General features: G+C 43.8%; 1 protein-coding gene across 1 annotated transcript in view; it reads left to right on the forward strand.

The window, feature by feature from the left end:
* Window positions 1-1,842: 1,842 nt before the first annotated feature.
* Window positions 1,843-12,621, forward strand: part of FGF2 (fibroblast growth factor 2) — an 87,547-nt gene continuing 76,768 nt past the window's right edge. The window contains exons 1-2 of the mRNA XM_073641426.1: window positions 1,843-2,283; window positions 2,374-2,689. Coding sequence (XP_073497527.1) covers window positions 2,512-2,689 — 178 coding nt within the window. The 5' untranslated portion in view covers window positions 1,843-2,283; window positions 2,374-2,511. The remainder of the gene's footprint in view (window positions 2,284-2,373; window positions 2,690-12,621) is intronic.

Consider the following 12,621-nt stretch of genomic DNA (forward strand, 5'->3'; position numbering starts at 1 on the left):
ACCAAATTTTGGGTCACCATTGACTTCTATGGGGTTCGGGTTCTGGTTAAAGTTCATGTGAAGGATCCACCCCTCGCCTCTATCACTATTACGTCAGACAGATCACGTGATATGGATCCGCACTTTACACCAATGTGACGTTCTGCATCACTCGGGGACACGATTGGTACAGTTTTACACAGACACTCCGTGTCCTCACTGGCTCAGAAAGGTACCAAGTGTCAGAAGAGGTGGCCCACTCAGTCACTGACGTGGCCCCACACTCGCTCACACCCCTGACAGGCTGAGAGGCCCCATTCAGTAGCCGCAGTGAAACAGAACCTTATCAGCTTTGGTAGAGCCGCCACCAATTCCTAATCGCTATAAGCGATTAGGGAATTAACGGGAATTATATCGGTCCAGAAACCAGCCCCAGGAAATAGGAAATTAAACCGCGAAATGGACATGTGGATCGAAATAAAAGAGCAGCCCAAGGTTAAATTTATATATTTAATCGCCTGAAGGGCACACTAGACAATATACTATATATTTAAGGGTTATACATATTTAATGGTCAGAGATGCAAATACAATAGTGGTAGGTTGAAAGGGATAAGCAGATGAATCATGTCAATTACCGGTGACGTCTGACCATGTGTGTGCTGGGCATTATGGGGCCTGAGCTTCCAGTGGGTTCCTCAGTCCTTTGCAGCACATTACTCGACATGAGCCCGCCTGTTCGAAGTGGCCACATACATCAAAGAGAGAGAGAGAGCCACATGGCCTTACTCTAGCTTATATCTCCTATGGGTACCTCTCCTCCTGCCCTCCAGGCTGAACCTGAGTCCCCTCCCTGTGCCCCTGGCAGATAACTCCAAAACTTTAGATGGGTCATAACTCCTTAATGGATGGTCCTAGGGAGGCAGTTCTGGTGTTATCGGATCCAGCTGGGCCCCTACTACACCTGGAGACTAAACACAGCTGTACTATCTGTTCCCCACCAGATATTATATGTATCTCTCCACCCTGTGAGGCCAGAAGAGATCGGGACACTGGACGGTGTGCGGTTCGGTTTGGGGATCTCTGACATATATACAATGTATGGCCAGGACGTACAATAAGTTCATATTCTCCTTATGAAATCATAGCTGACTCAGACCACATGGTATTCACAAGGCAAGCAAGCCCTTTGTTCTGAGCTGAGCTGGCTCAAGGTATGATATCTGTCACTCTACACACTGAAGGGGTGCTTATAATCCCATGCCAAATAGGATACAAATGATTGACATGGAACTATATCTCCAATATTCTTCACAGTTCAGGTAGCGTTCTGGTACCCAAACCAAACTTTGGACTAAAGTTCAGTTGAACCCAAACTTCCACGGGTCTGTTCATCCCTAGTGCATACTTAAAACTATTCACATGTTAAGTTTTGAGTGTTGGCGTCTGGATGGTGAGAACGTGATGGAAAGTTGAAACAAAGAGACATAAGTGTTCACCAAGCACTGCTTTGCGGACACTATTCCTTCTGAACATTCATTTTGGCGATCACTGGGGTCTCAGTACCCAGGACAAAAAAGTTTTCTGAAAGTTTAGTTACACTTTAATACAGGCAGGAGTTCTTCACTCATGCGTCAGGATAACACTAGCATTTAATATAACATTTTATTCTAGGGAAACATTATTTACTGCACAAAATGTTATTTCCTAAAACAAAAGTGTGACGTGTGAAATAAGTTCATACGGTTCAGATGGCTTACGGCCTGAGCAGCTAGAAACAGAAGATATTACTGGTAGTTTCAGAGCTGTGACGCCTGCTGCTCCTCTCCAGAGTTTTTCTAAAAGCTGAATAATAAAAGTACTGGCAAGCTCCTGTTGCACAAACCCCCCCAACTCCTCTCCTGTCTCTCCCTCCTCCCAAGATTGCCCTGCAAAGTAATTCAGAACTGGGGGAGGGAGCCTAATGCTGAGAAGTGACTGGCAGAGCTTGTCTAAGAAAATACCCAGGAACACTATACCGCTTCTTACAGTCAATTCCCTTTCTGGCAATGTGCTTCCATGTAGCTTCCTGGGAAAATACAGAGTGCTCGCAACATCACTAAGGAGCAGCAGAAGTAGGAGGAAGAAAAAGAGGGAGGTGTAGGAGGGCTTCACCTATATAAATAAATAAGTCCATTTTGACAGAACAAGTCCTGATGGTGAAGGGTTGGACCAGGATGAAGAACAGCCTGCAGAGTGCCCCAGGCTTCTGGAACCACTGCTCTCCAGCATGGATGACACAATTTTAGGACATCAGGAGGCAGAGGTAAAGGGCTAGATGCAAGATCCTAATACTTACATCATGAATTTACAGTAGAGTGACTCCTAAGAGTTGGCCCTTACTTTCTATTGCCAGTAATTGAATGAACAGCGAGGAGGCCCAGCCAAGGAGAGACTGCGAACACAGGACCTTTATCTGAGAGCCACTACTACCTGCTGGATCAGGGCCACCCTGCCAACAACAAGGGACAAACGCTTCAGATTGGAGGTGGGGATGGCAGCAGGTAGTATCACCACCCTCCCACCAATGCCAGATGATGGGGGAAGCACTCCATTTCCCCCAGGAAACTTTAAAGACCCCAAGAGACTCTACTGTAAGAATGGAGGATTCTTTCTGAGGATCAATTCAGATGGGAAAGTAGATGGATGTCGGGAGAAGAGTGACTCCCATAGTAAGTATCTTGAATACTGGAGTATTTTTAAGACTCTGTTCACACTCTGGTAAAGATTTTTCTTTTTCTGATCAATCATTAGAGCAGAAAAACAAATGTATTGGTGTGTCAGATTAATGATATGACGGCCACCTAAATCGCCAATTAGCCAACATTAAAAGTCAGTCCATTTGGTTACTCCAAGGTGTCTGTAATTTATGGAATCGCGGTGTATGTTACCCTAGTCTTCCCATTAAATATGACTAAATGTCCTATGGGAGGCCCCTGAAGTGTGAACAGAGACATAGAATGATGTATTTCTGATGTTAAAAACTCTAAGTAAATAATACAAGAATGAGAAGAGAATGACTGCTTCCAGTAAATATCCATATAATTCTCTGTAACAGTGAAAGGTGGGGTGTTAGTTTGTGATTATTGTGGCAATGAGTGTCCAATACTCCATTATTCCGTTCTGCTATACAAGTAACACATGCTACGTGACAGCCACTAATAGCTGCATTACTGCACTTTAAGGAGCTGCCACATATCTACTTACTAAATCTACATTTATAGATATGCTGGGTCTCTCCTGCTGCTATAGCCATGTAATTATTACTGCAATTCTGGTACTCTATTCATGCATCAGGGTGATCAGGATGAACAGTGCTGTAAGTCTATTCAGGTAATCAATGCTAGAATCTTCTGCAATCAATGTAAATGGGTAGATGTTATATAGCTCCAATATATCTTGCATAGGGGAAGCTGGAAACATCATGAAAAATATTCAAAACCAAACATCTGGCATATAATGAAGCACAGGAGAGAGGATTCTGCCCCCCAGGGCTTACCATTTTTAGAATGAATCTTTTGATTCCACAATGTTTGTTGTAGTTAATAAGGGCCCCTTGGAGCAGATTTTAATTGGGTGCTTCCTATACTAAAAATGCCGCTTTTGTTCTGCCCCTCTGACCTTGTATGTATGCCATGTCTCGTTATATGTACATGTCTCCACGTGAAAAGTGGCTTCAGTATTATGGTTCATTCAGACGTTTTTCTTGGATAGGACTCGTACCTGTGATAGTCTATGGAGCCATTCACATGTCCGATTTTTTCCTCAGACTGAGTGATCCACAGAAAATATGGGAGACGTCGGATTTTGATCCAATGGTCGGATCAATGTCAGCAATGCAAGTCAATGGGTCGATGAAAATAATTGGATCACACTCGAATGACAATGAGCCCTAGTAGGGATGAAAATACTGTTACAATATTTACCACCCGAAAGGAGTAAGCAATCAGTCCTCAGCTGCCAATCACATGAATGCCCATAATGAATCCTCCTTAATTTAATAGCTATAACTAGTATGCATTCTGGTGACAGATCAGCTTTAGGGCTCGCTCACATGAGCGTATAACACGGCCGAATGTTGTCTGATGTTTTATCGGATAGCGCTTGGTCCAGTGTTATACTTTGGGGCAGGGCAGGTCTGTGATTATTTTCTCATGCCGATTCAACATGAGAAAACAATCGCAGCATGCTGCATACAAGTCTATGGGTGCATGTGAAACATTGGCCTGCACTCGGATGTCATTTGAGTGCAGTCTGATGTACGCGCACAGAGACAATGGAGGAGAAGGAGAAATTAAGTGTTCCATCCTCTCTGCAGCTGTGCTGCGATACTCTCATGCGTGAGAATCGGATCATACTAAGGTGACCCTATGATCACACTGACAGAACTTGAGCCAAGTGTCATTAGCATATTAGCATAATCATCCTGATTCTCTGGCAGTGTGAGCAAACCTTTAAGAAAGCAAAATCACCAAGACTTGGTTCTCATAGTGCAACAATGTAAAGAATCAACAATTATGTGTGTATATATATAATTCTTTACAGTCATTCTTACTAAACTAGACATGTATATTATAATATATCTGTATATTAGTAATGTGCCCCTGGTCCTGCCCATTGTGATCAGTATATGTGCTTTCATAGTTGCTTATGTTAAAAATTAGTTACTACATTTAAATGTTGTATGTATCTTTAATGACTAATAATGAAAAACTCAGATCAAACCAATTTTAATAAAATATATGTCATCTGGCACTGTAAGGATGGCAGCTGGTTAGCCTGCAACAATAACCCTCCATCAATACTGGAATAATGATGTAAAACCGGACACTATTATATTGTAGCCTCATTTCAGTTTTTGTCTGGTTACAAATTCCACAATCTTAATGAACCTTATAGGATATTTCATGTAGCAGTTGCAGGGGAAATATGTTGCCCGCTGCAACTACTTCCAGCCTTTTACTCTGGACAGTGGGGTTAAACAATCCACTATCGTTGCAATGTGCGGATGGTACCCGGGTCTGGAGAAGAGGAGACTCTCCTCCGGACCTGGGTACCATAGAAACTGTAAAAAAAAGAATAAAATAAAAAATAAATATTATACTTACCTTCTGATGGCCCCCGGAGTCTTTATCCAATGCGTCCTGGCTTGCCGGCAGCTCGCGATAGACTAAAGGACCTGTGGTGACGTCATTTAGTCATGTGACGGGTCACACGACCGCTGACATTGGCAGGCCATCAGAAGGTAAGTATATACAGTTATATGAAAAAGTTTGGGCACCCCTATTAATCTTAAGCTTAATGTTTTATAAAAATTGGTGTTTTTGCAACAGCTATTTCAGTTTGATATATGTAATAACTGTTGGACACAGTAATGTTTCTGCCTTGAAATGAGGTTTATTGTACTAACAGAAAATGTGCAATCTGCATTCAAACAAAATTTGACAGGTGCATAAGTATGGGCACCCTTATCATTTTCTTGTTTCAAATACTCCCACCTACTTTTTACTGACTTACTAAAGCACTTTTTTTGGTTTTGTAACCTCATTGAGCTTTGAGCTTCATAGCCAGGTGTATGCAATCATGAGAAAAGCTACTTAAAGTGGCCACTTGCAAGTTGTTCTCCTGTTTGAATCTCCTCTGAAGAGTGGCATCATGGTCTCCTCAAAACAACTGTCAAATGATCTGAAAACAAAGATTATTCAACATAGTTGTTCAGGGGAAGGATACAAAAAGCTGTCTCAGAGATTTAACCTGTCAGTTTCCACTGTGAGGAACATAGTAAGGAAATGGAAGAACACAGGGACAGTTCTTGTTAAGGCCAGAAGTGGCAGGCCAAGAAAAACATCAGAAAGGCAGAGAAGAAGAATGGTGAGATCAGTCAAGGACAATCCTCCGACCACCTCCAGAAGCTGCAGCATCAACTTGCTGCAGATGGTGTCACTGTGCATCGGTCAACTATACAATGCACTTTGCACAAGGAGAAGCTGTATGGGAGAGTGATGCGAAAGAAGCCGTTTCTGCAAGCACGCCACAAACAGAGTCGGCTGAGGTATGCAAAAGCACATTTGGAGAAGCCAATTTCTTTTTGGAAGAAGGTCCTGTGGACTGATGAAACCAAGATTGAGTTGTTTGGTCATACAAAAAGGTGTTATGCATGGCGGCAAAAAAACACAGCATTCCAAGAAAAACACTTGCTACTCACAGTAAAATTTGGTGGAGGTTCCATCATGCTTTGGGGCTGTGTGGCCAATGCCGGCACCGGGAATCTTGTTAAAGTTGAGGGACGCATGGATTCCACTCAGTATCAGCAGATTCTTGACAATAATGTTCAAGAATCAGTGATGAAGTTGAAGTTACGCAGGGGATGGATCTTTCAGCAAGACAATGATCCAAAACACTGCTCCAAATCTACTCATGCATTCATGCAGAGGAACAATTACAATGTTCTGGAATGGCCATCCCGGTCCCCAGACCTGAATATCATTGAACATCTGTGGGATCATTTGAAGAGGGCTGTCCATGCTCGGCGACCATCAAACTTAACTGAACTGGAATTGTTTTGTAAAGAGGAATGGTCAAAAATACCTTCATCCAGGATTCAGGAACTCATTAAAAGCTACAGGAAGCGACTAGAGGCTGTTATTTTTGCAAAAGGAGGATCTACTAAATATTAATGTCACTTTTCTGGTGAGGTGCCCATACTTATGCACCTGTCAAATTTTGTTTGAATGCAGATTGCACATTTTCTGTTAGTACAATAAACCTCATTTCAAGGCAGAAACATTACTGTGTCCAACAGTTATTACATATATCAAACTGAAATAGCTGTTGCAAAAACACCAATTTTTATAAAACAATAAGCTTAAGATTAATAGGGGTGCCTGGATTTATATAGTGTGACCACGTTGTCAAGCACTTTTCCATGTGATGCTAAAATCGCTTGGAAAGCGCTTGACAACCCGCATGCAGAAATGCATGTGAAGAACGCTTCACATCCGTACGTCCCTGGCAGGAAAAACGCATGTACAATCCGCATGCGTTTTTTCTGCCAGGGAGATGCAGAAACGCTAAAAAAAAATCCCGAGCATTTCTGCATCGTGTGCACATAGCCTTACATTAATTGTATGGCTTAATATCAAGCACACGTAGCCATCTATACACAACAGGAGGCCGCACGTAGCCATCTATACACAGCAGGAGGCCGCATGTAGCCATCTATACACAGCAGGAGGCCGCACGTAGCCATCTATACACAGCAGGAGGCCGCACGTAGCCATCTATACACAGCAAGAGGCCGCACGTAGCCATCTATACACAGCAAGAGGCCGCACGTAGCCATCTATACACAGCAGGAGGCCGCATGTAGCCATCTATACACAGCAGGAGGCCGCACGTAGCCATCTATACACAGCAGGAGGCCCCACGGTGCCATCTATACACAGCAGGAGGCCGCACGTAGCCATCTATACACAGCAGGAGGCCTCACGGCGCCATCTATACACAGCGGGAGGCCGCACGTAGCCATCTATACACAGCAGGAGGCCGCACGTAGCCATCTATACACAGTAGGAGGCCACACGTAGCCATCTATACACAGCGGGAGGCCGCACGTAGCCATCTATACACAGCAGGAGGCCGCACGTAGCCATCTATACACAGCAGGAGGCCGCACGGCGCCATCTATACACAGCGGGAGGCCGCACGCAGTCACGCACACACACAGACATATACATACACGCATAAACACATTTGAAACACAAAAATACATATAAACAGGCATCACACAATGATATCTGCCTGCACACACTCACTCAATCACTCACACACACACTCTCACATACACACACTCACACACTCACCATCCCCCGCCTCGGCTCGTCCTCCAGCTCCTCTCCGATGCAGCAGTGCAGGCCGGGCGCGCACTGCGTGACGTCACACTAGCAGACACGGCCGCGCACAGGGCCGTGTCTCCTAGCAGTGACGCGGCCTGGCCAGCACAGGGAAGTTAACAGGTGCAGTGCTGGCCCTGCCGAAGAAGAAGCAGCGGCAGTGCGCCGCTGCTGGGGGAGTCGTCCGGGGGCCCCCCCGCCTCTGACTGCCGGTATGTGCCGCGGCGCCGCACATATTATAATGAGGGCAATCTGGCCATGGACCCCCCGGGGCCCCGGGTGGTAGCCCAGATTGCCCTCATTATAATCCGCCTATGATCCCTATACAACCTGGTGATGGAATATATTTGTGTGTATGAATCCTATTACTGATTGCTGGGTTATTAAAGCTCACCATGATGTTTTATTTATGGGGACAAGCCAACAGTCTACTTTTCGCACTTCCGGATACAATGACGTAGATGGGATGGATTTTGAGCTGTCAATCCTTTTTTTTCCTGGTAGGGCTAGCTGCCCTAGTGGCATCATTTACCTCTTATCTTGTTTCCCCTATAACTGATGAGCAATTATTTGTCTGTGTATGGGCAGCTTTAGACTGGGACTGCAAGCCTACTTTGGCCACGACACAAAACTAAAGATCACAGTATGGCAGTGCTTATTGAACTATACTGAAAATTATGAAGGTGAATGACTTGCCACTTCCAAGTTGCCGTGACCATGACACAAAAGTCGTAAGAAATCCAATTCTTGTGACGTGCATGTCCCCGATGCAGCTGGAGCTGGTCACCGTAATCACATTTCACTTTTATTATGGTATTATGTACCATCGCCATACTGCCATCTTTGAAGTGTATCATGGCCAAAGTTGCCTTGTAGCCTCAGCCATAGAGAACAGCAACGAATGGAATGATAAGCAATGTTTGTGAAATGTGTAACTTTTCATAACCAGCGCAGAAAATTTAACTTTTAATGGGAACTTTACACAAATCTTACATATAGTGGTAAGGATGTATTGGCAATTGTCCCCCAATAAAAACAATACCCTTTTAGTAGGAATCCGATGTGCCAGTCATGAGAAATCTAGCATAGAAGCCATATGCAAATCAGTCTGGAAGTGCAATGAGGCGTGTACTGACATGCCCCACCCCTGAGCATTTCCAGATTCCTGGTTTGGATTTGGCTTTTACGCTAGATTTCTTATGATGGACCACTACAATAAAGGTCTTATTTTTATTAGGGGACAAGCACCCAGCCAGCCATACTACTTATTACTACATATTACTTCCATATGTAAAAATGAGATGATTGGTTCCCTTTCAATGTTAGTGCAATGGCATTCATTTCTTACAACATACTTTATCTCTCCAAGTTCAGCGGCCTGTGGTCTGAGGAGAATTACATCACCGTAGTGAGCATATCATCATCGTCAGCCTCCATGTAGCAGTCCTCCCAGGAATTTCTTTGCCAATGTTCCAAGGAACACAACTCACGTAAAACATTGAATGACATTATTATCACGTGCCTTTAAAGATGTATTCATTTTTTTAAAGTTAATGGTACATATCAGAATGAAAGATACAGTTATCAATATAAAACGCTAGACATGTTGCAGCTGTTTGATAAATAAGCACGAGCTACAATGTAATCCAATATTTATAAAGGAATGATAAAACTAAAGCACATATGAAATGTAAATCTGCAAATCATACCTGTCTAATGTAAAGCGTGTCAGGATATTTAAATGTCCAATGGAAAGAGAAAATATCGGCACTCCACAAAAACGTTATCCCATCCACTGATGGTGCTCAGTAAATAATATGTAAATAGTCCATTATAATACGAGTTACTGTTGGATTTTTTATATATAACACCGAAAAAAAATATCCATTTAAATCAGAGACCTCAAAGATTAGTAACAGTCCACTATATCATTAACGAGCCTGTCCACACATGTAGATTTTAGTGCATCTTTCTGCGTTTATTTCTGCATTCACATTTAGAGCTCACTGAAAGGGATGGTAACTTAGAGGTTGTCCACTACTTTATCATTGATGACCTATCTTTAGGATAGGTCATCAATATCTGATTGGTCGGGGTCCGACACCCGGAACCCCCACCAATCAGCTGTTCTCGGTGTTGGCGGCAGCCGCCAGCTAGAGACACTAAATTGCGGAGCTGCTCCATCTTCTGATAGTGGCTGGGTACTGCACATCCGCCTCCTATTCCTCCTATTTAAATCAGGCGGATGTGCAGTACCCAGCCGCAGCCTCTATCAGAAGATGGAGGAGCTCCTCAATTGAGCAGTTCCGGCCGACGGAAATCCACTAAAGAAATGTGGTGAATGCACTATGCACTTTAATGACAGAGATGGATATAGAATACATACAGTACTATTGAATTCAGAGGGCTGATCAACTAAGATTAATGTATAAGAAAAGGAGAAAAGATGAGTGTTGCGGCATAAAAAGCATGATTTTATTAAGTGAAAGTTACATGATAACATATACAAGAGATTTAATTAATTCACATCACAAGGGAAATAAGGTGCATGGTGCCAGATATCAGGGGATCACATGAATGATGGGGCAAACGGACTAAATGGGTGTAGATAGCTACACATATATGCTGGAGGCGAGCATGGGGACATACATCAGAAAGATAGTGACAGGAACTACTACTGAATACTATACTGCTTGGTGCAATTAGTAAAGAGTTAGATCAGAGTATATGAGCGGTCCCACTCGCAACCCAGCCCACCCCACATAAATCAGAGCAGCATCAAGTCTGAAACTCACCCAAAGTCCAACGTCCGTAAAGCCCTCAAAACAATGAGACCCCCCAACACAGGTGATGATGAAGACTGCGCGCCCCGACGCGCGTTTCGCCAAACTTTTTCAAGAGGCGCCTCTTGAAAAAGTTTGATGAAACGCGCATCGGGTTGCGCCGTCTTCATCATCATCATATATGTGTAGCTATCTACACCCATTTAGTCCGTTTGCCCCATCATTCATGTGATCCCCTGATATCTGGCACCATGCACCTTATTTCCCTTGTGATGTGAATTAATTAAATCTCTTGTATATGTTATCATGTAACTTTCACTTAATAAAATCATGCTTTTTATGCCGCAACACTCATCTTTTCTCCTTTTCTTAAATATTTACCATATGAGTAGGCAACAATCGGCTCAGGGTCTGGCACTTTTGACCAGATACCGTGGTCCGGTCAGCTTCATAAGGTGGGCCACCGTTTGTTCATTTAAGATTAACGTATATAGAGCAGATATACTGCCATTGACAACATCAGTGCCTGATCACCTAACGTTCATACATAAGGTCTAGCCATACTAAATAACACTGTATATTCATGCATAAATCCTACATCAAAGTAGCATGCCCTCAAATTATTTAAGTCATCCATATAGCACACAGATAAGTGCACAAGTTCCATATTGTTAGGAATCGTGGCTCTGTGCTCCATCCTGGGAATGGAGCAGGTCCGGTGCTACGCTTCTCCGGTCGCAGGCGCCGCCATTGTCTTGACCCTGGAGGCAGAGCTACTACGTGTGCACAGAGACTGTCCCAATCATTTGGAACATTGCGTTCTGGTGTTGTAGGATGTGTGAGGACAGGGGACGCTGTGTCTCTCACTGATTTCTCCGCTTGCAAGCCAACACAGGACGCTGCTGTGTCTGGCACTATGCAACGGTGGGATGTTGTCCATTCTGCTGTTCAAACTAGCAGGGAGTGGCTGTCTGGGGATGATTGGGAGGTATTCAACAACTGATCATTAGGCGAGCTATTTAATCCTGATCTCTGCTCAGTCCTCTGCTGTTTATTGCAGTTTCCTGTTCTGTGGTGGTGAGTGGTGCAAGCATTAGTGTTACTATCTTTTCAGGGGTGTTCTCATTTTATCTTCTGGTTACACTTCCTGGGGTTCTTGCAGAAGTACTCACCTGGTCCTCGACTAGGCACCAGCCGTGTCACCAGACGCCAGCTGTCCGGCGACAGTGGGCCTGGGAAGGGCTCTGCCAAAGTCCCCCTTCCATTTACTGGGAGCTGGGTGAAGAGTATTCCCGGCCCTCAAGGGCTCGCCTAGCTGGGCAGCCTGTGCCAAGTGCGTCTGTGGCTGCGCCTTTGCTTGTTTGGTGTCAGTCTTGCTGGGTCCCTGCGCACAGCGCATAACACATATGAATTTGGGATAAGTGCAACTAACCCTAATATGGTGCCTGTTACTATGCACCTTAATCCCTTATTTCTGTATAACCTGCTCCTAGATTATCACTAAGGGTATTGCACCTATGCCTGCATTGCATACTCATCTGGTTCTCTATTCACCATATATACTTATTACCACTTCTTCCCCCAGTATACATAAGAGCCACGCTTTATGTTTGGTACGCACTAACATCATATATTAATAGCCCCTTTAGAGAAAAAGGCCCACAAGCATATAAGAAAGCAGGACGCTGATGGTGCATCTTGCTAGTGCATCACACTATGTCAAATGTCTTTATTTTGCAATGCCATAAAAACATGTATAGCCGATTGTCAAGGGGTTAAAAATTAAGGAAACTCTGCTTATTTGCTTGACTTGCAGATCAGAAAGTAAAATGTTTTTCCTCTTGTAACAAACTCTTACTTATGCCCAATGGGTGAGCACACCGTTGTGAGTACATCATCATGCACATTGACTTCATCATTCATAAAAAC

The sequence above is a fragment of the Phyllobates terribilis genome, unplaced genomic scaffold, assembly GCF_046119375.1.
Source record: "Phyllobates terribilis strain yellow unplaced genomic scaffold, ASM4611937v1 Scaffold_1__5_contigs__length_1240528914, whole genome shotgun sequence".
In the NCBI taxonomy this organism is placed as follows: domain Eukaryota; kingdom Metazoa; phylum Chordata; class Amphibia; order Anura; family Dendrobatidae; genus Phyllobates; species Phyllobates terribilis.